General features: G+C 42.7%; 6 protein-coding genes and 1 pseudogene across 6 annotated transcripts; 3 read left to right on the top strand and 4 right to left on the bottom strand.

Moving 5' to 3' along the window:
* The first annotated feature begins 1 nt into the window (after position 1).
* Positions 2–1,508, top strand: LOC120421608 (aminomethyltransferase, mitochondrial). The gene is made up of 3 exons (XM_039584834.2): positions 2–390; positions 456–664; positions 726–1,508. The coding sequence occupies exons 1-3, from the start codon at positions 114–116 to the stop codon at positions 1,479–1,481; spliced, it is 1,242 nt and encodes a 413-aa protein (XP_039440768.1). The 5' UTR covers positions 2–113; the 3' UTR covers positions 1,482–1,508.
* A 2,968-nt stretch (positions 1,509–4,476) lies between these two features.
* LOC120421601 (uncharacterized) lies at positions 4,477–5,809 on the bottom strand. The gene is made up of 3 exons (XM_039584828.1): positions 5,432–5,809; positions 4,596–5,363; positions 4,477–4,542 (listed from the first exon to the last, which is right to left on the bottom strand). Exons 1-3 carry the CDS (start codon positions 5,807–5,809, stop codon positions 4,477–4,479), a joined length of 1,212 nt encoding a protein of 403 aa, XP_039440762.1.
* A 5,578-nt stretch (positions 5,810–11,387) lies between these two features.
* On the top strand, positions 11,388–14,515 carry LOC120421597 (uncharacterized). The gene is made up of 2 exons (XM_039584823.1): positions 11,388–12,524; positions 14,498–14,515. The coding sequence occupies exons 1-2, from the start codon at positions 11,388–11,390 to the stop codon at positions 14,513–14,515; spliced, it is 1,155 nt and encodes a 384-aa protein (XP_039440757.1).
* Positions 14,516–14,581: 66 nt separating this feature from the next.
* Positions 14,582–16,296, top strand: LOC120421596 (putative gustatory receptor 22a). The gene is made up of 4 exons (XM_039584822.1): positions 14,582–15,446; positions 15,505–15,835; positions 15,890–16,048; positions 16,105–16,296. The coding sequence occupies exons 1-4, from the start codon at positions 14,812–14,814 to the stop codon at positions 16,180–16,182; spliced, it is 1,203 nt and encodes a 400-aa protein (XP_039440756.1). The 5' UTR covers positions 14,582–14,811; the 3' UTR covers positions 16,183–16,296.
* A 2,998-nt stretch (positions 16,297–19,294) lies between these two features.
* On the bottom strand, positions 19,295–20,648 carry LOC120421595 (uncharacterized). Its single transcript, XM_039584821.1, has 4 exons — positions 20,013–20,648; positions 19,634–19,981; positions 19,423–19,581; positions 19,295–19,366 (listed from the first exon to the last, which is right to left on the bottom strand). Exons 1-4 carry the CDS (start codon positions 20,646–20,648, stop codon positions 19,295–19,297), a joined length of 1,215 nt encoding a protein of 404 aa, XP_039440755.1.
* Positions 20,649–20,661: 13 nt separating this feature from the next.
* Positions 20,662–21,761, bottom strand: LOC120421593 (uncharacterized; annotated as a pseudogene).
* Positions 21,762–22,142: 381 nt separating this feature from the next.
* LOC120421592 (uncharacterized) lies at positions 22,143–23,965 on the bottom strand. Its single transcript, XM_039584820.1, has 3 exons — positions 23,576–23,965; positions 22,787–23,518; positions 22,143–22,199 (listed from the first exon to the last, which is right to left on the bottom strand). The coding sequence occupies exons 1-3, from the start codon at positions 23,963–23,965 to the stop codon at positions 22,143–22,145; spliced, it is 1,179 nt and encodes a 392-aa protein (XP_039440754.1).
* Between the last annotated feature and the right edge of the window lie 2,184 nt (positions 23,966–26,149).

The raw sequence follows: 26,149 nt of genomic DNA, 5'->3' as shown, positions 1-26,149 counted from the left end.
CAGCGCACAGTGTCTGATCGAAAGTGAGAGTGTTCACATTGCACTCACCCGCTCGTTGTTGTGCCGTGTCTAGTGGTTCTGTTTTGTTTTTGTTGTTGTCTCCACCCGCAACAATGTTGAAGGTGCTTACTGGGAACGTCGCTCGAGGGAGCTGCCGGCAGCTGATCCGACCATTGAGCGTTTCGGCGGTGCACAGATCTTCGCAGAAGGAACCCGCCCGAACGGCGCTGTACGAGTTCCACCAGGGCCACGGTGGCAAGCTCGTAGACTTTGCCGGCTATTGGCTGCCGGTGCAGTACAGCGATCTGAGCATCATCAAGTCCCATCTGTACACCCGGGAGTACGGGTCGATCTTTGATGTGTCCCACATGCTGCAGACGTACTTGCGAGGTTTGTAGCGTGCTGTTGATAAGGAAGTGTGTGCGATTAACCTTTGGTGCGGGGTTGTTTTTTAGGGAAAGACGTCATCAGCTGCTTCGAGTCGGTTTGTACCGCCGATGTCAAGGGGCTTCGGAATGGAACCGGTACGCTGACGGTGTTCACGAATGGCAAGGGCGGGATTTTGGACGATCTGATCGTGAACCGGGTCTCGGACGATACGCTGTACGTGGTGTCGAACGCCTCACGTAAGGAAACGGACATGGGTGTGATGTCCGATGCCGTGGTAGGTTAAACAGCTTTACAGTTACATACTCCAAGTTATGCTCATCAACCACTTTTGGCAGGCCTCCTTCAAAGCTCAAGGAAAGGACGTTTCCGTCGAGTTCCTGTCCAGCGAAGATCAGTCTCTGCTGGCCCTGCAAGGCCCCAGCGCTGTCTCCGTGCTGCAGAAGCTGTGCACCAAAGATCTCTCGCGGTTGTTCTTCATGAACGGGATCACCGATCAGATTGCCGGAGTGGACAACTGCCGAATCACGCGCTGTGGCTACACCGGAGAGGACGGCGTAGAGATCTCCATCCCTTCCCGACATGCTCCCGCCATCGCCAACGCCTTGCTAGACCCAAAATTCGGCAACCTCAAGCTGGCCGGACTCGGCGCCCGTGACTCCCTCCGCCTGGAAGCCGGTCTCTGCCTGTACGGGAACGACATCGACGAGAAAACGACCCCCGTCGAGGCGGGTCTGCTCTGGCTGGTCGCGAAACAACGCCGCGCCGAGAACAACTTCCCCGGCTCGGACAAAATCAACGCCCAGATCAAGAACGGAGTGACGCGGCGTCGCGTCGGGTTCAAAATGTCCCCGGGGTCGGCCCCGGCGCGGCACCACGTGGAAGTGTTTGACAACGAGCACCACAAGATCGGCGAGATCACCAGCGGCTGTCCGAGTCCGTGCCTGCAGCAGAACATCGCCATGGGATACATCCGCGAGGAGAGCAAGAAGGTGGGCACGGAAGTGACGCTGAAGGTCCGGGACAAGTTCTACCACAGCCAGGTCTGCAAGATGCCGTTCGTGCCGACGCACTACTATCAGGCGCCGAAATAAAGTGGTCGCTGCGTGGAGATCGTAAAAGTTGTTGTTTTGATTACCTTATCACATGACGACGTTTTACGCCGACTCGATTTGGAGGTTAGAAGATGCACTGTTTACAAGCGCTTAGCGCCGTCTTCGATTGTTTATTGGGTTTTACGCCGAATCGATTTTTAGGTTAGAAGTTTGACAGTTCGGCTGCACTGTTTACATTTTTTGCACGTGTGTCTAGTAAAAATGTGTGTGCGTATGCGCTCGTGACGTCACGCTGTAAAACCTACTAGGAAAATCGTCGACAATCGACAAAGACTATGTAAACAGTGCACGCGAGCTGTCAAATGACGTCACGGTGTATTTCGACGTTGTCGTGCTATCTTGTCGCACGTCGTTTTATGACGTTTCGAAAAAAACAATAACCACCATAACAATAATCGACCTTAAATAAACAATAACGGGACCACGCAATGTAAACAATAACTAACACATTTTGTTTGGTCAAACATTCTGTGCATTGTCCCGAAGTTTGGCCAAATTCGGTTGCTGGAGTCCCGGAGAGTTACGATTAAAAATGTTTACAGTAGTCGGGTATGAACGTGTGACAAACGCGTTCTGACCTTGAATCTCTTTGGCCAGTTGTTGCATTTACTGCAATTTTCAGGGTGTGTCCAGAAACTTCTTTCATATGAAGAGTGGCAACAATGCAGAGGATTTTTTCGTTTTTTATTGAATGTCTTAGGATTGAAATCTAATTTTGGTGAAGCATTGAGAGCTGAATGAATAGGCGTTTTTTACTCAATTATTCTATCAGAATTCAGAGTAATAGGATTTATAGCAGTTATTTTCCTCAAGCAACCAAAAATCAAACAAATTAAATAAAACTCCAATTGAAACTTGAGCTGATGAATTAGGTAAAGGAACAACTAACCTAAGTTGCAGAATCGTTCAATCATGGTTCACCGTTTGAGTTAATTTCCTTCAATATAATCAACCCTTCGAAAGATGGTTCGCATCGTAGAACCACTCAATTGAAACACTTCAGATTCCCGTCCATCTTCCCCGCAAACTGTGTATCATCGTTTGTCTAAGCTGCCAATTTGGCTTCAACTCAACGGAAAATGTATATTCAATCAATCCGACCAGTCCAAAGCCGTCCAGATGCAAAGCAAGAGTAGCCGTCCAGCAACACCGAGATCCGAGAGTTTCATCTTCTCGATGGAACGTGAGCTGATTATTAGTTTTCGGAGAAAAAATCCAAATTTACCCTCCCTTCCTAAAGTTGTGTTGTGCACGGTTCTTGTTGTTCGACACTTGTACTTGAACACCCTGAGCTCACCATGAGAGAGATTATCGTAAGGAGCTTCCTCTTGCCAGGAAACGGTTTAATCAACGTGTGGACCAAGTCTTGATTTTAATCATTGCGTGTCCTGGGATCGGGTTTGTTGTCGTCCGGATTAGTTCCGGAACTTAATGCGAGCAAAAAGTGTGGGCAGGCAGGCTGTATCCGAACATGTCCGGCCCCAGCGTACCTGACCAAACTGCGAAATGGCCACACGCGTTGGAAGTTTGTTTGGGCAAACTGTGTGTTGGGGTGGTTTTGGGATTTGGGATTTGGGATTTGGGATTTGGGATTTGGGATTTGGGATTTGGGATTTGGGATTTGGGATTTGGGATTTGGGATTTGGGATTTGGGATTTGGGATTTGGGATTTGGGATTTGGGATTTGGGATTTGGGATTTGGGATTTGGGATTTGGGATTTGGGATTTGGGATTTGGGATTTGGGATTTGGGATTTGGGATTTGGGATTTGGGATTTGGGATTTGGGATTTGGGATTTGGGATTTGGGATTTGGGATTTGGGATTTGGGATTTGGGATTTGGGATTTGGGATTTGGGATTTGGGATTTGGGATTTGGGATTTGGGATTTGGGATTTGGGATTTGGGATTTGGGATTTGGGATTTGGGATTTGGGATTTGGGATTTGGGATTTGGGATTTGGGATTTGGGATTTGGGATTTGGGATTTGGGATTTGGGATTTGGGATTTGGGATTTGGGATTTGGGATTTGGGATTTGGGATTTGGGATTTGGGATTTGGGATTTGGGATTTGGGATTTGGGATTTGGGATTTGGGATTTGGGATTTGGGATTTGGGATTTGGGATTTGGGATTTGGGATTTGGGATTTGGGATTTGTTTTTGTTTTTGTTTTTGTTTTTGTTTTTGTTTTTGTTTTTGTTTTTGTTTTTGTTTTTGTTTTTGTTTTTGTTTTTGTTTTTGTTTTTGTTTTTGTTTTTGTTTAAAATGTAATCAAGATTTGTAGTAGTTCCACGCTTTTCAAGTTCCCAAAAAAGGAATTATTAACCCAAAGTCACGGTAAACTACGAAAGCTTCTTCCGAAAAACTTCTCATCGAAAGAAATTAGCCCCAAGAATAGGTTTTGGCCGTTCCACGTCATCGTCATCCATGGTCTAACTTTTCCTTGTTGCTTGATTGGAAAACCCCTCAGCAATTCTCTCTCTCGTAAAGGATGTGTCTTCATCAACAACCGAATCGGGGGGGGGTCCATTCCGGAGGGTTCTTATTTGATTTAGCCTTTCCCGGAGACACCGACCAGGTCCAAGACAACATAGCGTGGGCCAGTTGGCAGTCTTTATAGAATGTGTCCGATGAATGGGTTTTGTTTCCGTTCCGATTGGATGATTGCATTTGAGAAATTTAATTTCAACCTCCTCGAGCCCGTTGCTCTCCGGCAGCCTTTTGTTGGGGTCCTGAAAGGGTTTTGTTGTTTTGCAAGATTTGTTTCCGGCTTCCGGCTTGGAGGATGATTGGGGTGGGTCGGGAAACGTCCCTAATGGTGCAGCAACAGTATTCAAATTGAGCACATTGTGAACGAGCCCGTTTTGCTCTAATTGCTAATCAGGGAATTACTTGTGTGAGGATTAGACCTGCAGATAAAGTTGATTCATGAAACAATGCTTTGTTTATTTCATACATTTGTCTTCAAAAAAAAATTATGTAACAAGAGATGCATCAAACTGAATCAAAATTACCAGGTACGATGTGACGGTTCCAAATATCTAAAAATACAAGTTTTGACGATCAACAAGGAAGCTACAGATTCAATACCCACCGATAAGACCAGCTTCCAATCACACAGGAAAACGCCACAATCGATAACCGGCACCTGATGGTTGACCATTTGCGAAAACAGCAGCAGATCGTCCTGAACGCGCTCGTTTTCCAACTCTCGGAGGGCTTTGTGCGCCAAAACGGCAGTTTTCACGGCCTCCCGTTTGATCCCATCAGCCGACCAGGTGAACAGTACCAGCATCACCAGGTAGTACACGTCACACTCCATGTACATCAAAGCTCGCACCATCTGAACGCGATCCCCGGTGAGGAACGCCCGGTACAGGGCGAACAAGCTGAACGTCACGATCATGATCGACACGAGCACCACGAAGATCAGCTGGGCGTAGAACTCGTTGCTGATGCGTTGAACGATGCGCCGGATCTCGTCCCATTGGATAACTAGGTTGTGCAAGATGGTGGGTTTGTCGTGGATTGAACGAGGTGCAGGAAGTTCTGCGAGGATCACCAGTGTTGGTTCTTTCTGGGGAATGAAGTGGACCTCGAAGGTGGCGTTAAGGTGTTGAACGCGGTAGTAGACTAGGTAGGTCACTATCAGGACTTGGTGCTGCATCAGTAAAAAGGGAATGTTGAAAAATATAACTGATACAGGAATTGACCACCGGTAGATTGAAGTTTCTTCAGACCAGAATACCATAGCTATTCCGGAGATGGTCATAAGTACAAAACTAATTATAAGACCGGCAATCGATTGAAGGACTCTAATCTGCTGGGTTCTTTGATCAACGGGCGCATTGATTTGTTTAGCCTAGAAAAAAAACCTGACTGTGCAATTTGTACTAAGCTGTTGTGAAGTTCATAAGAACCAAAACCAACCCTCCCATCAAACCGATCCATTTTGGCGAAGGTCTTCCACACGCCCCGGTACCGGCGATAATTCAGCAGCGTCACCAGCGAAATGTACAAACTCCCCCCCACAAAAGTGTACCGCGTGCCGTTGTCCAGGATGCTCGATCCGGTGCTCTCCCACGACTGCAACGTCGTGTAGGACACGTAAAACACCACCGCCTCCATCGCCAGCACTCGCACCAGCGAAAACACGTCCCAAGCCGTTAGCTTGACCTTCCCGTCCTGGGGCCGTCCATCAACGGTGAAAATCGTAAAACCGAAAAACTTGTACAGCAAATATTTCACGTAAATCACATCGTAAACCGACTCACAGCGGCTAATGCGCTGGAAAAACTTCGGCAACATGATCCGACGTTGTCCGGCGACTGACCTCGCGACCTGCGGAAACAATAGCTACTAAGAAATGCATAACTCAACTGACCTGGCTGCCAATGCCATCGCAAGCTGTTGGTGGAAAATGGGGTGGAAAATTTACTGTCCTAATTAATGCGTCTCATAATTCTTGACCATCCACGCGTGTACACCACGATGTTTGACTGCTTGTGTGTAAGTGTATGTGTGTGAGTTTGATTGTTCCTGGGTAATCATATGGAAATTTCTGGATTAGTTTAGGATTCGACGATAAGGTTGGTAATTTGTGATGTTCAACCACAGAAAATGACCGCAGAACTAATGAAGTATGATTTGATCAGATATTTTCCCGTAAACTCTTATAATCATTTTCATTCCACCACTAAATGACCACGTTCTTAATAGTAGTAGAGTTTAGAACATTGACCGATTTTGTGCGCCATCAATCGTACTTTCGATTTTATATAAAAGACCCTTTGACACTAAACTTCCAAATCATCATCATTTCAGGCTATAAATTGTTGAAATACGTGTCTTTTTTAAATGTTCAAAAATAAAAGAGGTCACACCGTTTCACCGTCATAAGATATCGAAAAATTAAACTCGGATTCCAGATCAGGGATAAAAATTACCCCTTGGAACAAAGTTTCACGCAAATCGAAGAGGGTTCGGGGCAACTTTTTCCGATTTCGTGTGAGTTCACAGAGAATACCCTTGTAGGAATTTTCTGATCGATTTGGTGTTTCAGGCAAAGTTGCACGCAGACATGCATCGGCTCGGCACTGAGAGCTCTTCTTTTTTCACTGGCACAGCATGCTGGGAATCATCTACGCGAAATGCCAAACAAGTTCTTCTAAAAGAGGAATTGGAGCGGATGCATGTCTGGTTGAAGGTATTGATGAGGACTACTCAGAAATAATAGCATCAAGGAAAAAAATTGCCGATTTCAAATAACTTTAAGAAATACCGCAAAAAATAGGGAAAGTGCACTTTCTCGAGATGATACTGATGTTTGATTTTTCTAAAAAAAATAAAAAAATGCAGTTTTCGGTTTTTTGTTCTACTATGACCATTCCCAAAAAAAGAACAGAAAATTTCATTTAATTTCGTCTTAGAACCACTTGATTTCTCGTTGCTGAGATACAGTGAACAAAAGACAAACAAACAGAAAAAAATGAAGTTTTCAAAGTCTCACCAAAAAAGTCACCCATTTTCTAATGTCTAATTTCTAATGGTCCAATTTTCAATGTTAAAAAATCAAACAAATTGTGTGATCTTTTCGAGAAAAGTTATTTTGAAAACTTTGGGTCCAAGCATCACATTTGGAAAGGGCATAACCATATTTAAATGTAATACTGATCACAAAATTTTCAACGGAAAAAAAAATGTCAAAAATGTTTAATTGTTTTACATTAAATATTAAGTTTTAAACCTTTTCATTTGGTTTATACATTGTTGAAGGCTTCTCTATGACAAAAAAAAGCATAAGGCATCATTGATTCATTTATACATGTCTCCATACAAGAGTAACTTTATAAAAGGGCTAAAAATAACCTACAACATTTTTGTTGCTTTTAATTTTGACACTGAGAAAAAAAAAATTGCATAATTTGTGTATCAGCAAAAACAATGTCAAGAAAATAATATCTCCTCTTTTCAATTTTTTTTCAGCTTAATATTTCAAAAATTTAAACATTTTTGGAAAAAAAATTGAATTCTACATTTTTAAATAATATAAGATTTTGAAATTTTGCCCAAAAAAATGTTTTCGTAAACTCTTGTTCAAATTATGCCTTATCAAATAAATCTATAATAATCTATGAGTGAAAAAACGACTATTGGAAATTAATCTAATGATTTAAGGTTTTCACGCGTTCCTTTCTTTCTCCGTTGAGTATTAATGATAGAGGAGGGCAAAAAAAAGCGAGCCGCTCAAAGAGCTGGTTCATTGAAAAGAGCGAATGAACCATGGCTCACAAAAAAGAACCGCGGTTTTTTTTTTTTTGAACTTCGGTCGAACGAACCGTTCCAAGATGCAATGATTTTTTTAAATTGTTATAAATATATTTTTTTGAATTTCCAACAAATTGTTGTGTTGAGTTAGTTTTTGAGTAGTGAAAATGCAATTTCAAATTCATTTTTCAATACTTATAAAAAATTATTCACAACATTGTCCCTTGGTGTTTTTTTTTCAAGTGCTTCGGGATAAAAAAAAAAACAGCCGGTTAAAGAGGGACTTTTCCCAACATTTTCAGATCCGAATCATCATGTTTCATTGGGATGTCTATAGCAACTTTCTCATCAATATAAATCATGTTATGTAAACTACCAAATTTCAAAATATTATTGATATCATTGATTTTAAGCAATTTCTTAAATGATCAAAGCTAAGCCGATCGCAAAGTATTCTCAGTCAGCATTGAGCGTCTTAACGAAATCGGTCTCTCCAAACCATCGCTGTACTACCCGATTTAAATGAGAGGAAGAGCAAAGAGAGAGTGTTCGGTAGCGATTGGTTTGGAAGTGACAAACGGTAGAAATACATCAGAGCAGTTTTTCGTCGCTCTAGATTTGTGCTCGCGAGTGACCTAGTCTTTTTGAAGCAATCAGGACCCTTGATATAAATTTAAAGACTCTCAATAGCATTGATGCCAGCATAAACGCAATATTTGAACACCACTCAATAGTTTTCAAACTCATATTTTCAGTTTCCTACTTTTTTTGAAATTCCAAAAGTAATAATATCTTAAACAAAATGAAAAAAAAAAAACCTATTCATTGCACAACTGATCGTTTATTCAAGTATTACCCGAATATAAACTTGAACATTTCAATTTGCTTAACTTGTAAAATATTACCCAAAATCTATTAAATAGCTTAGATATTTATAAAAATCCTCTTGCCCGAATAAACTTTAGCGTTTAAAGACTTTATCGATCAAATAAGAATGTAGAAAAGAGTTAGCAGAATATTTCCTCTAAATAAAACATCAGCATTAGTTCAATATCGGCAGAAATAAATGCAATTTTAAAATTAATAGCAATATTTCCCAAAAGCTTGGATTAATGTTTGGACGCCTTTCAATTATTCGAAAGTTTAGGCTCGAGTAGAAATCTTGACATAGAGACTGCCAAAACCTAGAGTTTTCAAGGGCATCTTCTCGTTTCGGCTTATTTCTTTCGAATAATTTATATAATTCCAAATTCAAATAGCTTAAAAATCACACCTTTCTTAAAAAGAGCCGTTCAAAAGAGCGGCTCTTTTCAATGAGCGAACGAAAATGGGCGGCTCCTAAAAAAAGCGGTTTTGCCCACCTCTATTTAATGATAACCTAAAACTTTGCCCAAGGCAGGGATGAATACTTGCTTAGATAAAAATACATTTTAAGAATTCAAAGATGAGAAAAATAAAATTTTCTGATTCTATGTGAAATTATCCAATTTTTTAAAATAAAAATCTATTCAAAAAATTCAAATCAGGCCTGACAATTCCAAAGGTTGAAGATTTTGCTCAAGCCAATTGAAAAAGTTTCGCTTGATTTTTGTTATTTATACAATTATTTTTGTTATTATGAATAAGTTGAGAATGAGAAATGAAAAATTACGATGGGATGGCAGAAAAAGAGAAAAAATATGAAAGAACAAGCCATGGTTCCTACACATGAATGAAAAACATGTTTTAAAATGCGTTATACTTCAGTTTTGTATTTATTAGGTTTCAAAATATATGTTACAGTACATTGGAATTGCACAAAATTTCCAATTATTTCTCAAATTATTCCAAAACTGTTTTGTATGATTTTCAAGCATGAAAATACACTCCCAATTTTTTTTTCAGTTGATTGGACTTATATTACACTGACCTACAAAAAATGACATAAATGACTGCGCAGCCCAAGTAACATTTTAGACTTTATCAAAGCTGTCACAACCGCTATAAAACCTATCAGCTTAAATCAACATTAAAACCCCTTAGTCGTAACAAACTCCCCAGAACCTTGATAAACCCCACTTAAAACCCAAATGGACCTCCGCAAAAGGTTGTTACGGCCTATTTATAAAACCTACATAGGAGTTCAACGCTTTACAACTGAATCCTATCAACATCCTCAAAGCCTTGATAAAACTTTTGTTAAAACCTAGTCAGAAGTTATGGAAAAATGACATTTCATACGTCTTCAAACGTCTTATGCCAAATAGGTTTTATTTTGGCAAAAATAAGTCTTCGTCTTGCCAAATGAAATTATGGAGATGGTTGTCAAAAATGGCGATGATAAATAAGATATTAGAGGTAATCCAAATAATCCAAAATATTAAGCTTATTTCTCGCAATTTATGGCTCAAATTCAGCTGCGGTTGTAATTTTATTGATAAATGTAGGGGAGATAGAGCCAAAAAATTCAACTCGCTTCATCAAAAATCAATATTTTGTAATCATAGTGTTTAATGTTAAAATTTTTTTATTGCAATTCTTTGAAAAAATGTTCAAAATATTTTTAAACATCTATATTAATCATACCAGAAATTCAGCATAAATGTGTGTTTTCATCAAATTTAAATCAAATTTTTCAGTTTTTCATTTTTTCAATCAAGATGGCGGTCAATCATATTCAATCAGAGCACGCGTTTAGCGCCATATTTATGCACTGCTATTTGGCCGCGATAAATGCTCTTTTAGGAGCTTATGGTTTTAAGTGAGCTTTTTACATGTCTAATGGCACTTGACAGCTACAACACCCTAGGTTTTAACAAAGCATGCGATAAAACCGTTTGGCATGGCATTGCCATCTGGTTTTCAAGCCTCTATTAAAACTTTCATAAAACCTTATTGAAAACCAGTCGGCTTTTATTTCCACCCGGTTTTATGTCCGAGGCATAAAACCCTGTTAGAACCTATTAATAAGCTCTTGCTTGTTGGTTGCTGTGAATGCCCAAATAAAACTATTAAGCAATCAAGATGCTACAATAAAACCTCAATAAAACATGGTGGTGGCTAGTTGGTTTAAAAATGTTACTTGGGAATTTCCCTTACAAACATTGGAGAAAAATCATTCGGTCATGTCTAAATATTTTTGAAAAGTTCAAAGTGCATGTGTTTCTGGGGACCCCAAACTTCATGCTTCTCTTCGTGTTGAGCCTGTGCAGAAATTTTTGTCATTGCTAAATATAATTATGAAGCATATTGATTTTTTTGCCTCCTGGTGTTTTGTGTCAATTTTAAAGGAAGTGCTTGCAAATAAGATGAAATAAAACAATTGAGGTAATGAAAGTGTTTAGCATAACAATAAAACCACACAATTAAATTATTATTATTATGGTTTCCAATTGTGATTACAATTTGTGAAAACCATACCGAGTAATTAATTTATCGAATGCATAATTTACCTAGCGATCCATCGCACACATTTTGCTCCATCAAATGGATTCCCACCACAATCAATCTAATCGCTCTAATTGCCCGTATCCGATTGTTCGTCCCGGTAGACTTGTGCATAATTAATCACCCGTTATTGATATGTGTATAAAAGGAAGCACTTCCAGTTGTAATTCCTGGATTAGTATAGGGTGGCATAATGAAGACACTTTCCCGATTGATCCCACCAGGCACGGTTTATGACGCGACTCGCCTTAATCAGTTAGCGGCGGACATTGTCGGGCTCACGTTCCACAAATCCAGCGGATCCGCAGGGAATGTCACGCATCGTGTAACTTTAGTGCGAGTTTTGAACTTTGCACGACTGCTGCTGACGGAGTTGGTTGCGTTGGTGGTGTACAGCAGCTTGCCACAGTGGGCGCAACCGCGTGGGTCCTTCATTTTGGATTATGGACCGCGGATATGTTTGGCATTGACCGCTTTTAGTTTGATTGTGGTGACCATTTTGGATGCGGCGAAGTATCTGGAGAATGCTGAAATATTTGGAAAACTTCATCGCGTTGATGAAAAGTTAAAGGTTCTGCTCAAGAGTCAACCGGATCATGATGCCCAGCGGAGGGATATCTGGATAGCTTCAGCCGTTGCAACCGCCTGTTTACTCTTGCTACTCATCGTTACACCAATTATTCTCGTTTCAGAGGTTGGCAGCGTAACAAATGCATTACTTAATGCAGTATTAACACTGCTGTTTAACACTGCGTACGCAATTGTCTACGGAAACTACATGATCAAGAGTTACCTCGTGACGAAACGGTTCCAGCAGGTCAACCAACTCCTTGAATCTCGATTGAACACCTCAAATCGACGAAGCTTCATCTGGGTACGGGAACTTCTCGCCAAAAATGCCAACGAAGCTGACTTCGTCCAAGAACTTTCCGAAATCCACGCAGAACTACACCAAACCGTCGATCTCCTCAGCGAATACCAGTGGATCCAGATCATCCTGATCTCGGCGGTCGTGATCGGTTTTACAACCTTCAACATCTTCTCCGTGTACCGGATGCTGTGGACAGGGAACTCAAGTCAGTTCGGAGTGTTGGTGCAGGGATGTCTGTGGAATGTGTACTACATAGGTCTTCTGGTTGCGCTGCTCGTTCGGTGTAGTCTGGTTGGATGGGAGGGCAGCAAAACGAGCAAGTTGATCTACAAGGCGTTGAATAACTCGAAGGATCATCGAACGGTTGCCAGTTTGAGGAGTTTCGCCAGACAGCTTTATGGGGTGCCAGTTTGCGTGAAGCTTTACTTCTATGATGCTGATTTTGGGACGTTATTTTCGGTAAGACATTTGAAGTTACTGAATCTAGTTCAATCTTCAACTAGTGTTGTTTTTATTTGTAGGCTTTCGGGACGATTGTTACCTATTTGATTATTTTGTTACAATTTGAAAACATGGCATCTAACTAGTTTTTTTTAAGTAAAGAAAAACGAGAGTTAGCAACTTGCTCGCTGTCTTACTTCATCCATTGTTATAAAAGGAGATCGCTTTCAGCTGGCGATGGAAATGTATTCGACTTAATTTATAACATCGAAATAGAAATAAAGGCTTTCTCGCTTAATTGCTTCCTATAACAAGCTCGTCATAAAAAAATGCAAAGTGAAATAGTCGTGAACAAAAACAAAATCCTTTTTTCTACAAAAAAAAAACCTTGTAACTTTATTGAATAAATCCATAACAATGCCCAAACCATAATGAGTAAGCCCCGTGTCAATAATTGCTGCTTCTGTAATTTCCTTCTGTTTTAAATCTGATCAATGCGCCACCACCACCACCTCCATTCACCATCCACCAGCTGTCCACGTCAGTGGCTATTTGGTCCATAATTAATACCATCTGTCATCCGATGGGTGTGGTGCCGTAATTGGCTGGTCCAATGAAGCGTGAATCCTGTTAATTAATAATTAAAATCCCGTGACCCGGCGATGTAAATGGCGAAACGCGATCGTGCAGAACAATCTGCTTTACTTAAAGTTGTCCGGTTGTCATTTTTCATCTACAAAAGCTGTTCTTAAATGAGGTCAAATGGTTTGGTTTTGCTGTTGCTGTTGCTGTTGCTGTTGCTGTTGCTGTTGCTGTTGCTGTTGCTGTTGCTGTTGCTGTTGCTGTTGCTGTTGCTGTTGCTGTTGCTGTTGCTGTTGCTGTTGCTGTTGCTGTTGCTGTTGCTGTTGCTGTTGCTGTTGCTGTTGCTGTTGCTGTTGCTGTTGCTGTTGCTGTTGCTGTTGCTGTTGCTGTTGCTGTTGCTGTTGCTGTTGCTGTTGCTGTTGCTGTTGCTGTTGCTGTTGCTGTTGCTGTTGCTGTTGCTGTTGCTGTTGCTGTTGCTGTTGCTGTTGCTGTTGCTGTTGCTGTTGCTGTTGCTGTTGCTGTTGCTGTTGCTGTTGCTGTTGCTGTTGCTGTTGCTGTTGCTGTTGCTGTTGCTGTTGCTGTTGCTGTTGCTGTTGCTGTTGCTGTTGCTGTTGCTGTTGCTGTTGCTGTTGCTGCTTCTGACAAAATTCTAAAGCAAACTGAAACAACTTAAGCACTCTCGCGGGGAAAAGGCTCCTCCTTGAGCTATTCAAAACGCCATAAAGCGATTACGTTAAGATGCGGAAACGGCACTAATTCTAATCTGCTTGACAATCGCGCTGCATCGTCCCTGAACGGAGGGGGGTCCGTGTTGTCTACGGCCATCAAGCGGGTTTCAGTGACAACAGACTGCGCGTGTCCTTCCGATTTGGTACAACTCACCGGAAACTATTATTAGTACTTCCGCAGTAGTGAGCAAATCCACGAACAGGACTTTAAGGGTACCACAATGGTTGTGAGAATAATAACATTGAGAATAACCAGGACCACCAATCGACGTTCTACCTTAGAGGTTCTTACCTTCATATTCTACAGGCTGACAACCGGTAAACATTTCTGCCAACAATGAGTCGCGTGGGGGAGGAGACACGCTAGCGTGCGTCTATTATGTTAATTTGCGTTCCCATATCGTGTCGTCTTGCAAGAAACACATCTGTTTGCGCTGTTGTTTGCCGAACATAAACTGTTCCACCGCCGCCACGGCTAATGCCTTCATTGAAGACGAATTCCCTGCAGTCAAGCCTGTCTAGTTAGAACTCAACTGACGATGTTCACTTTGGATGGGGGCATCTGGCTCTCATCAGGCTCGGAAGGAAGCGCACGGAAGATTCTACGGAATCCAGAGTACCAGTTGGAATTGCAACCGGAAATTAACGCAATAAAATTGGTTTGCTTTATGTCACTTCTAGCTGAGTGAACAGCAGTGAGCAACCACCAACTTCGAAACCAAGATGGCACATTTCACATGACGTGGGGAGTACGTACACTGGGAAGAGACGATTCCAGCAAGGGGCCGCCTATGGATAGGTTTGCTGATTACCGTACAGTTGGAAAACAGGGTTTGGATGACATATTTAGCCCTTAAACGACTGATTTTAAGAATTCTAATTTGAGTAATGGATACTAATGCATCATGAAATATCTTCTAATCAATCAAAAACGAGCTAATTTTACCGAATGATTATCCAACTGAATTCCCTACACATCCCAGTGAGAACTCGCGATGAGCTGGTTCGTGGCGCGCACCTACTTCGACACTATACGACCCGTGTACCGTGCGTCCCGGCTTCTGCTGGTCCATTTTACCACCATCGACTTTTCCGCCCGGATCGTGCACCGGTCTTTGACGGATCTGGTCTGCTTCGTGCTGGCAGCACTGCTCGATGTTTACAGCGCGTCCTGTGGACTGCGAGCGATCCTGGCCTTCCTAAGTCTGACCGATTCCGTCCTGGTCAACGTGGGAACGTACGGAGCTACGGTGCTTTGCTGCCTTTTTGCGGTGACCGTGCCCTGGTGGAACAACTACAACGGCTTTGTCATCTTTGAGCTGTACAACAACATTGCCAGGTGTAGCGATGAGCTGCTGGTGCTGGGACTGACTGTGAATCACCGGAGGAAGTTCATACTGGCCACGGTGTACGTGACGTACTTTGTGAGCTTGCCGTTCCAAGTGCTGCTGACCTACAGTTACGCACCGTCACTGTTCAAGTGGGTTGGAATGGATCGGTTGTACACGGACTTTAGGTCGACGTTCGCTTTTGCTCGCATGCTGCTGATACTGTGTCTTTGCAACTGCTACTCTTCTCTTACGCTTCTATCGCTCAGAACTCACTTTAAGCTGCTCAACGAAGCGATTTGGTAAGGAACAACAAAAGTTCTATTGGTTCAGAACTTCAAAAAGGCTAAATTTTTTCAGCAAATACTTTCCAACGTCCGTTCAAACGCAGGCTTCACACGTTGGAGACGTACCATCCACTCAGCGCTTGATCCAAACGTTGGCCAAGCTGCACGAACGACTCAGTAACACGGTGCACCTATTCAACCACTGCTTCTCAATGCAGTACGCGGTCCTGATGTGGGCTGGCTACGCGTTCACCATATTCTCGGCGTTCTTCCTGATCCACTCGTACACAACCAATGTGACGGCGGAAATGCGGTGGCTCTCCCGCACCAACATGGTCCTCGATGGCTTGTTTGTCTTTTACATCGTGGAATTCATGGCGTTGGCGAGTGTTGTGAACTCGGAGGTTGTCGTTGCCATTTTACAACCAATTCCAACTTAATAATATCCTTAATTTCAGTGCTCACGTACGGTAGTTGTGATCCACAAAGTAATAGCGTACGGAAGATTCGAAAAACGAGTCTTGAAAGAACTTCGCACCTTCTCGCAGCAGTTGAGCCATCACTCGCCACGGATCACATGCCACTTGTACGACTTCAACTGGGAACTGTTTTACCGGGTTGGTATTTGTCATCCCCTGAAGACCTGTTTAATTATCAAACTCTTTTTTGACAGATGGCCGGCACGCTCACGACGTACCTCGTCATTCTGATACAGTTTGACTTGAAGAACATCAACTACGAAACGCTTTAGTAGCTCGGGCTCGAAAGGGTTACAGCCAACCTTCAACGATCCGGCGACGACGCCAGTTTGAGTTTGCATCCGGACAAGGACGTGATTCCGGCCGCATGATATTCCGGGTGATTTGGCAACCCTCTCGCTTGAAGGCTTTCTACGTTTCTAGTTCAAAAGACCAAAATTGCACTCCACCACCCGTTGAAGGACTCGTGTGAGTGTGTGCGCTTGTGTGGAAAAGGTCAACCCCAAAACTACTCTGCAGAGAAGCGCAAGTGTTGAGTTGCGGTTTGGGGTGAAATTATCGATAATAATGTGGTTTCAGAGCACACACCCACTTCAGCAGACTGTGTGGTTGTCCAATTATAGCGGGATATTGATGACAGCAAGTCTGAGGGTTACATTTTATTTCTATGTTGATATTGGTAATAATTGAACATTTGCAGCACCCAAGAGTTACATTCTCCTTCATTCTACATCGCTCAAACGAGTTCGTGCTCGACAAGTATTCCACCAAATTAATGAACTTCTTGAACACATTTTGACGTAATTTTATTCATGTAACTCGCACGCAAAACTTTTTTTCGCAGTTTTTTTTTTCTTCTTTAGTGTCATATATTGTCTACAAGAATGTAATGCAATGGCATTGTTCTCCGTGTCACCTTCTATATATGACACACACACACCTGCTTACATTTTTTTACAACACTTGAAAGAATGCCATTCATTCCACCGGGTTCCAGGTTGGAACCGGAAACGCGAAGAATAGCAATTTGTTCGCCGAGTCGTGCTCGCTCATGTGTATTTTTACAAGTGAGTTTCACAGTAGAACTGCGGTGGTTTGACATTTTAACGCTTTGCTTGAAAACTCCAATGTTTATGCTCCACTTTTTTAAGGGGACAAGGGAAATTCTCCACGGTATTTCCAAAGCAAGTTGTCAAACCATCGAAGTTCTACTGTAAGAGTGCGCCCTATCGTATGCGTACATTCGAAACAACTGAATTTAGTTTCTTTTCTCTCTAGCGACCCCTGCGTTCAGGGTAAATATATTGCAAGTACTCTGGCAAATGTGACATCATTTTTCATACTTCCGGGTTTCTGGGTAACCGTGTAATAAGCAGAGCAGAGCTATGTGTGTAGAAAAAGTTTGGCCCCGTTAACGAGGTAATTGTGACGGGTTAAATGATGCTCAACGCGTGCCGAAAGTTTGACGTACGAGCCTCTGAAAATCGGCGTTCTGGAGTGGGGAGGAACTTGAGGAAATTTATGTTGTTTAAGCCGTAATCGTATGGGTTTAAGGGCTTAGACTTTGAATCTTTAGTTACTCAAACGCTGGCTTCTAATTTGACTCTAGCTTTTGGAGAGTTAGTGACTCCGACAACAACTTCCGTACAAAGTTGATTTAACCCAACTGCAGAACAAAGACGACTAAAATTGGTGAATTATATTCGATTTTTTTTTTCAAATTTCTTACAGATGCACTGCCCTTGTAGTTTTTTTTGCGCGACTTTCCGAAGATTAAAGACTAAGATTTTTAATCTTTAAGGAGGTATTAGACTATCACGAACAAACTCGCACTTTTTCGTGTTTGACAGTTTGCCAAACTCGCAAACAATGCAAAATGTATGCAAGCTAACGTTTCTGCAAAAAAAAACTGGCAAACTGTCAAACTGTCAAAAAGTGCGACATTTTTTGTTTGCCATAGTCTAATACCTCTTTTAGCGACTCAAACTCCGACAACAAATCTGAAGGAGCTATTACACTACGACAAAGAAATTCGCACTTTTTGACAGTTTGCCAGCTTGCCTGCTTTGTTTGTTTGCCTGGATTTGTTTGTACAAACGTCAGTCTGTATACATTTTGCCTTGTTTGCTAGTTTGACACAAAAAAGTTTGCGAAATTGGCAAACCGTCAAACACGAAAAAGTGCGAGTTTGTTTATTTGTTTGCGGTACCATAATGGCTCCTGCTTTTGGAAAATTAGCGACTGTCCCAAGCCAGGGGGATGCTAACGGCAGCCATCTTGGGGGGTTGAGATTAATATCGCGCGAAAACAACGCACAGTAAAAACCAATTTTTTTTTAATTCAATTATTTTTTTACATAATTTTTGAATTACTGTAGTAAAAGCAAAGAGTATTCACTTCTCCCTGGTAAATGTCAAATTACCAGGGGGCGACATCTATATCTCACTACAGGCAGCTCGCCCGCAGCCAACACAAGCTGTCAACTTCGGCACCAGCACAAAAGAATAGCTGTTCGTTACGGAACCAAAACAAAGAAACTGCGCACTGTAAAAATAAGTAGAAAAACTGCAGGTATAAAATGGAAACGAAGTAATTATTGTTTTTATGTATACTTTTACCACAATGTAAGTTTAAAAGTTGGTGTATGTTTATGAGGTGATTTTTATAAATTTATTTGTAAAATAAACTACTATAGTTGGGATTATTAAGCACACATCGGGCCTCATTTTAAGTTGTACTTTTATCACATGAAACATTTAACTTAACTACTGTGTAATTTGACTTTTACTACAGTAATTCTTATAACAAAAATTGAATTATTGATAAAAAATTGTTTTCACCGTGCGCAATTTGCGTGCGTTATTATCTCAATCACCCAAGATGGCGGCCTTTAGCATCCCCCTGCAAATTACACAGTAGTTAAGTTAAACGTTTCAAGTGATAAAAGTACAATTCTAAATAAGGTCACCGGCCAGATGTAATTTTAATTAACGTTTTCAACGTCAATAGCGGTATAATTTTACATTGAAAAACATTAGCAGTTTCTTTCCATTTTATGCCTGAAGTTTTGGTACTTTTTTACAGTGCGCAGTTGCTTTGTTTTGGTTCCATAATGAACAGCTGTTCTTTTGTTCTAGTTTTGTTTTGGTGCCTTAAGTGACAGCTCCCTTATGTTCTGGCTTTGTTTTAGTACCGTAATTAACAGCTTGTGTTGGCTGCGGTTGAGCTGCCTGTACTGCGATATAGATGTCGCCCCCCTGACCCAAGCACAGATCAAAGACGACTATAGTTGGTAAACAATACAAAATCGAGATATTCAATGATTTCCTTCAGAGTTTCTGAGAGATACTCTTCATCATGTTTCGGTTTATTGATTGAAAATATTTAAGTCAATTTCAGATTTCCCAAATCAAACTGCAGAAGTATCACGAGGTATGACGTCAAAGTCCCAATAAACTGAAAAAAGAGCATTTTCTTATCAAGCGAAACCAAACTCACACCAGAAACCAAACCGTATAGAAGAACTCCCAGTTAAAGTCGATCAAACCGCAGGAGATCACCGTTGATCGACTCCCAAGCTGCTGCGAAAGGGCACGCAACTCCCGGAGGGTTCGTCTATCGTACGATCCGTACGCAATCGCCTTGTGGATCATCACAGCGGTTGCCCTTCCCTGTAACGATGATATCAAGAGCATGACACCAAAAATTTAAACAGATACATACCTCATCGTGAACCAAACTCGAAAATACCACAAACGTCACGATGGTGATCATGAGCAACCCGTCGTACCCGATGTTGACCATGGCAATGCGACGGTCGTCTTCCGGGGCGTTCGTCGCAAACGAGTGAATCACACCGAACGTGCTGAACAGCGTGAAGCCGAACCCCGAGCAGGTGAGGAACAGCAACTGCGAGGCGAAGCAGCGGTTGAACAGCTCTACCGAGCGGCTGAGCCGGTCGTGCATGATGGCTAGTTTCCGGATTAGCTGCACGGAGTTGAGTTCTGAGTTGGAGGGATTTGAATCAATGCTGGTTGGGAAGAAGTTGCTGGAAGGAGGTTCTGAGTGAGAATCTTTCGAGACTTGTGATTTGGGACGCTTACGCCACCGTCTGATTTAGAAGGTTGAAGTATTTCCTGATGGCCAGCAGGGTAAGGGTACTGTAGCAACTGCTGATCCCGGAGATGAAATTGGTTCGCGACAAGGCAAGTATAGCCCAGCCGTCCGGAAACATGTCGGGGACGGTGATTTTCTCCACCACGGACGGAAAGAACCAGTTTATGATCAGCACAAAGAACCCGTTGCTCGTGGACAGCACCGCGTACACCGTGAACGCAAGGTGACGCTTCTGCAGATCGATCCAAACTCCCAGCGGCTGCAGCTCGTCGTTGCAGGCCTCTATACCTTGGAACATCTCGAATATCGCCGTCCCGTTGAGGCTGTTCCACAGCGGAATCGACGAGGTAAGGAGGAAGTTCAGCACGATCGATCCGTACAGGCCTCCGTTGATGAGTATCGACTCGGTACCCTTCAGGAAGGCTTGACATGCTTGAATGGCACGCCACGTCAGAAAGACGTCCAGCAGCAGGGTGAAGACGAACCGGGTCAGGTCGAACAACGTCCGATGTACGGTTCGAGTTGCAAAGTTGTAGGAGGTGAAGTTCACTAGAAGAATGTTGGATGCTAGGTAAACAGGACGCAGCGTGTCGAGCAAACCGTTTACCTTGAACCAACGCATTGTAACTGAATGCTACAGTGAAACAACTGAGAACAACGTTTATTACACCAATTACAATTTACAATTAATCATTTAGCTTAGCGTAGTCAATGTTGCCCAAATCGAACTGAATCAAGATGAGCAGATATGAGGCAAGCGATCCAGCCATCTTGAATACATAATTTATAAATTTGTCAGTAGCCGAACAAACGATAGAACTAACGCTTACCGTATACATCAGCTCCCAATCGTAATAAAACAGTCCACAGGTGATTACAGGTGCTTTGTGCCACATCTGTTGGGACACTATGCGGAGCTCTCGGAGGACGACCGAATCATGTCTTCCATAGCAGGCAACCTTATGAACGAGGATCGCTGTATGCTTGCACTGTAAAGACTTCAAACTCTTAATATCACAAGAATATTCAAAGATGTCCTCACCTCGCAGTTCACCAGGCTCGCCACCACGATCAGTTGCACCAGCTGCACAACGTACATCCCAGCGTAGATCACGTTGGACGCGGCCCAACTGTGCGTGTGCTCGTCGTCACTTGCGGCGTACGAGTGCACCAGCCCAAACAGTGCGAAAATGATGAACGCAAATCCAGGTGCTAGATTTAGCAGTGCTTCCGTCGAGAAGCAGACATTGAACAGCTGCATGGCATCACCCAGCTGGTCGTGCACGATCGCGATCCGCTTGATCAGCTTGAGCGATTGGTTGGTATTTGGGTGTGCTGGGGCTATCGTAACTTGGTACAGGTGGCTGATCTGCTGGTTCAGTACGGCGAAGCGCCTCCAAATTATCGCCATCGTGCTGATGATGAAGATCGCGTTGGTTTGGTATGACGACATGGTCCACAAGAAGGAGGTCATCGATTTTACCATTGTAAAAACATCATTATCGTATGTTTTTGCCGGTTCTACCTTCCACAATAAGCCTACGGTGAACAGTATCCATTGTAGGTAAACCCACGCTATGAACAGCACCCCAAATAGATGTTCCTTCTGGTAGTTCCACCTATAGCTCAAATGAGTAGCAATCTGCTGATCGACCCTCGCAACGATGGCCGCTATCTTGAAGATCCTCTCCATATTGTAGTAGTTCATAAGCAGAGCGAACAGTTGCGAGACCGACAGTGCGCCAATTATTCCAAACAGCCCAATACTCAACAGGTACGAATCGGACAGCTCCGTTACCTTAGCTCGAAAGTTCACAACCGAGCCAAAAACCACAAACAAAAACAAAAGCACCCCTCCGATGAGGATCAGCTGATCGGTGAGGGTGCGGCGGGCCGAGTGCTAGCGGAAGTCGAACGTGAGCGAGGTTAGCCCGAAGCATCGCGTGACGCGGTACAGCGGTCGCCACGAGTCGTAGAAGTTGTCCACTCGGAACCAGCGCATGGTGGAGAGTTGTGTACTTGTGGGAAAATGCTGGCTCGTGCGGTGTTGTTGTTCGTGACTAGTGCCAATAACGTGGAGTTCGTGCATGATGAGTGGTAATTTGACACCGTGCCGCTATTGCATGTCAAACTGAATCAGGATCACCAGGTAGGTGGCCAGCTCGCCGCAGGCCTGTAAAGTGGATGATTGTTTTTTTTTATGGTTTATTTGCATACGCACCTAAATGAGGGAAGTTCTGTGACAAGTTTGTTATACGTCCTGGCAGTGGATAGCTCAAGAAGATGTTTTGATAGCCCATCTCGACAAATTGCTATGTGAATATGAACCGTAGTTGAAATTACAATTCCTGTGCTTGTTACGGGGGTAGACGCACAGGACTTCTCGAATGTCCTCATACACCAACAAAATAGTCTACCATTCTCGCAGATACTACATTGATATGATCAGGGGTCAAAAATCGATGACCTGTTGCTTGTTAAGGGGTTAGACGCACAGGTCTTAACTCCAGGAAGTCCTCAGATGACTAAGAACGTCTCTATATACCAAAAGAGTAGTCTACCACACTCACTGAAGCTACACGGCTATGATCCGGGGTCAGAATCTGATGACCTGATGCTTGTTACGGCGGTAGACGCACAGGTCCAACTCCATAGATTCCTCAACCTAGTATGTAGGCTGATGTTGAAGTTTAAGTCGTAGTCCGTGATGTCGGGACGGCTTGCAATCAGAACTCCCTCGTTTGGGGGAATACCACTTACCTGCACCAAAACCGACGGATGGAGTTCAAACAGAAAGTAGGTGATGTTGGGTGCGTCCGAAGCCACTTGCTCTGCAAGCTGCAGCAGCTGTTCCACCACGGGTAGATTATGAACCGCGTTCAGACAACGATGTACGGTGGTACAAAACTTGTCCGTTTGCTGCTTCATCGCTGCATCGAAGACCACCGTCTGGAACAGAAACGAGTTGAAGTAACCGGACCACCCCAGGTAGATCCAGGCGTTGGCCGCTTCTCGCGCAGAAGCGATTCCCAGCAGAACTCGCAGGATTGCGTAGCAGGCGACCACGTGCATGAAGAATATATTGATAAAGAACACGGCATGCGGAACACCGAACACGACGCTGATCGCACTGCTCGCATCGCACAGCTTGTCGTACAGCTTTGCCAGCTGCACAACCAGGTTCGTTCTAGCGTCAGCTTCGTCACCACCGGTATCTCGTTCCAGACGTTCCTGAACGCATCGGTTCATCAGCTGGAGTCGGCTGTGGATGGCAAGTATGGCCATGTTCAGTGCGGTGTGGTACAATGTGTACCCGGCACTGCTGGCATTGACGATCGCCAGAAAGAGCCATGTTTCCAGCAGCCACTTCGTATCCCTTGGGATAAGCGTCGATAGCATTACCAAACCAATCACCACAAGACAGCTCGTCACGACTATGGTAGTTATGAAGTGGTAATATCTGTGGTTTCGTGGATATCCCAATCGTTTCAGCTGTAAAATGGATAATCAACAACCTGACATAACTTCATCAATCCCTTCAATGCTAACCTCTTCATCGAACGCCTTCAAATCACCCAGCAAGTCCTCAACTCTCTTCAAATGCAACATAACATAAAAAGGAACTACCAACACCACCAAAATCATCACAATCAGCGAGAATCCCAAGCAGTACTCTATAACTTCCACCTCCGAGTCCACAAACCCCTTCCAATACCCGCGAACGATCCCGTCCAAAACTCCCCAAAACTTAACCCCCGTGACGATCGCCAGCAAGCACCAATCGGCCAACGTGACCCGCACCCGATCCTGATCCCCCACCGTAATCAGCGTTACCCCAAAAAGCTTCAACGCCACGTACAACGGGCTCAAACTACCCAGCGTGCCAGCCACGGGAAACCACCAGCGGAGTGTCCCCCGAGCCGCCCGCAGCAGAACCATGCTGGTCCGTGGCAAGGTGATAAATGATGGCACCTGGCCAATATTTCACGAAATTAAAATATTTGGATGAGTCGAAAATGTGTTCGGACGGGAAGGTGGGGGGGAGGTTCGATTCAATTAGTAAAGCAGATCGAATTACCACCACAATGGGCACGGTGGTGCGCGGTGGAGAAGTGGCCATCGGTGGCCGGAATCAATTAGAGGGGACAATTGGTGATTAATGGATTTTAATTATTTATTTATACGGTTTAAAATGTTACAACGCGCGTTGGCGACATTTTTATTAAACGGTTTTTAATACCTGCCAGAGGGGCAGTTTGAACGTCAATTGAAGGCGTTTAATTAAAAGTGCGGATTTTGAAAAATGATTTCTCATTTATTAAACATCACAAGCCTTTTAATCCCAGTACCATGAGCTCTATGAAAGTTAAAACATCGAAAACGCTCAACATGCAATGTCATAAAGAGATTAAAATGTTTATAACAATAATTTGATGGGACTTCAGCTGAAATACTACTGACTGCATTAAATATAGCTGATTTTTTATAGTTTCAAATCTGGGTGCTGAATAGTGTTTCGCAAAACGCCTCAAATTTAAACTGTCAAAGTGGAACCAATTTACTGTTCGCCAAAACTAGAAAGCTGGGTGATGAATAGAGAGAATGCGTAACGTGATTTTCGAATGATCCCACTTTGTTTACATCTACAAAGTAGGAGGCTGCTCAAGCACAAGAATGACTTTTTTCTAACTGGCTAATGAGCTGTATTATAATCAGTAGTATGTGTTCTATTTTGTCTAGTTTTTGTCATCTTTTGCTGGAAAATTGTGTGTGTTTTCAGGTTTAGATCGGTTTGAAGATTATTTTCTTTTTTACGGGTGACAAGAACTGCGGTCATTCTGCAAAGTCGTGGATAAATTCCCTGGCTAATTTTGGAATCCTGCTGCTCTTCCTGGTCCAGCTAAAAAAGTTCGCTAATTCTAGCGAAGCTTATCCAACAAACAGAGTAGATTTTCACTAAATCAGCAGGTTTTCAAATGGAATCAAACAATAAATGGATGGATGGATACAAGCTTTGGTCAGAGTCGAGGGACATAAACTTCAAAAAATATTTGCAACGGCCTAATATTTATTAAAAAAATACGATCTCGCCTACAATCTTCAATTCAAACTTTTTTCATTCTTGCAAAAAAAAACAATTTTTAATGATCGATAACAATACTACCTAATTTTGGCGAACAGTAAATTGGTTCCACTTTGACAGTTCAAAATTGAGGCCGTTTTGCGAACGACTATTCAGCACCCAGCTAGAAAGTATTGTTATCGATCATTAAAAAATATCTTTTTTTTTAATGTTTGGCTTTGAGGACATGGAGTTGAGGTCAAGAAAACTTAAGAAAAAATGAAAAAATGAAGATTTGTTTATAATTATGAATGTAAGTTGTTTATTGAGTCGATGCGGTTGTATCCTGGATGCTGAAAAGCATTAAGCGTAACGTGATTTTCGAATGCTCCCTACTGCTCTCGGCTAATATCCAGTCACGACGTTCTAGCAGGATTCTAGCAGAGTTCTTACAGAGCTGAATATTCTTACAGCATTCTAACAGAAATGTTACACCATTCTAGCAGGAACCTGGCAGAACCAGCTTTGCTAGAATATTTCGTGACTGGGTACAACTGCACTACAGCTGTAAACATAAACAAAGTAGAAGGCTATGTTCAAGCTCAAGCGTGACATATTTTTTGCTGCTAAAATGACCTGTTTTGAAACATTTTGAATCTGTTGATGTTAGACTTTTTGCTTAGAAGTTAAGTACTTCGCAATGGTGGGTGGTCAAAAAAGGCCGTTTTGGGCTTCCACGTGACGAAAAATTGCGTCAGAAGTGGGTGGAATTTAGTTTATAATAATGGATATTTCGAGATTATGAGTCTTTAAAGCGCAGTGATAATATCCGAGTAAGATTATTCTATATTATGTCGCAGGTGTCATTCATAGTTATTAATAATTCGTCGTTAACATTTCAAAATGCGTCATAAACATTAGCTTTGCGTAAGATAAAGTGCTTACTGAAATGATAGTGACGAATTATGCCAATCTCGATTTCATCGCTCTTCCTAAGATTAATTGACTTCGAATACTTTAAAAGTTCGACACCATGGACTTATTTTTTATCTCAGGAAAAA

This window comes from Culex pipiens, chromosome 3 (assembly GCF_016801865.2).
Source record: "Culex pipiens pallens isolate TS chromosome 3, TS_CPP_V2, whole genome shotgun sequence".
NCBI classification, from domain to species: domain Eukaryota; kingdom Metazoa; phylum Arthropoda; class Insecta; order Diptera; family Culicidae; genus Culex; species Culex pipiens.
This window is presented reverse-complemented; position numbering and strand designations above follow the sequence as displayed.

Bases quoted from the DNA above. Each gene is read 5' to 3' on its own strand.
- LOC120421608 (XM_039584834.2), top strand. From the start codon at position 114: ATGTTGAAGGTGCTTACTGGGAACGTCGCTCGAGGGAGCTGCCGGCAG. The intron at 391-455 runs GTTTGTAGCGTG...GTTGTTTTTTAG, and splicing joins GCTGCAGACGTACTTGCGAG to GGAAAGACGTCATCAGCTGC. The intron at 665-725 runs GTAGGTTAAACA...CACTTTTGGCAG, and splicing joins GTGTGATGTCCGATGCCGTG to GCCTCCTTCAAAGCTCAAGG.
- LOC120421601 (XM_039584828.1), bottom strand. From the start codon at position 5,809: ATGTTGCCGAAGTTTTTCCAGCGCATTAGCCGCTGTGAGTCGGTTTAC. The intron at 5,364-5,431 runs GTTGGTTTTGGT...TTTTTTTTCTAG, and splicing joins TGGATCGGTTTGATGGGAGG to GCTAAACAAATCAATGCGCC. The intron at 4,543-4,595 runs GTGGGTATTGAA...TTGTATTTTTAG, and splicing joins ATTGGAAGCTGGTCTTATCG to ATATTTGGAACCGTCACATC.
- LOC120421597 (XM_039584823.1), top strand. From the start codon at position 11,388: ATGAAGACACTTTCCCGATTGATCCCACCAGGCACGGTTTATGACGCG.
- LOC120421596 (XM_039584822.1), top strand. From the start codon at position 14,812: ATGAGCTGGTTCGTGGCGCGCACCTACTTCGACACTATACGACCCGTG. The intron at 15,447-15,504 runs GTAAGGAACAAC...AAATTTTTTCAG, and splicing joins CTGCTCAACGAAGCGATTTG to CAAATACTTTCCAACGTCCG. The intron at 15,836-15,889 runs GTTGTCGTTGCC...CCTTAATTTCAG, and splicing joins CGAGTGTTGTGAACTCGGAG to TGCTCACGTACGGTAGTTGT.
- LOC120421595 (XM_039584821.1), bottom strand. From the start codon at position 20,648: ATGCGTTGGTTCAAGGTAAACGGTTTGCTCGACACGCTGCGTCCTGTT. The intron at 19,982-20,012 runs TAAGCGTCCCAA...GTCTCGAAAGAT, and splicing joins TTCTAAATCAGACGGTGGCG to TCTCACTCAGAACCTCCTTC. The intron at 19,367-19,422 runs GTTTGGTTTCTG...CTCTTTTTTCAG, and splicing joins ACTGGGAGTTCTTCTATACG to TTTATTGGGACTTTGACGTC.
- LOC120421592 (XM_039584820.1), bottom strand. From the start codon at position 23,965: ATGGTTCTGCTGCGGGCGGCTCGGGGGACACTCCGCTGGTGGTTTCCC. The intron at 23,519-23,575 runs GTTAGCATTGAA...TCCATTTTACAG, and splicing joins TGAAGGCGTTCGATGAAGAG to CTGAAACGATTGGGATATCC. The intron at 22,200-22,786 runs GTAAGTGGTATT...TCCACTTTACAG, and splicing joins ATCCGTCGGTTTTGGTGCAG to GCCTGCGGCGAGCTGGCCAC.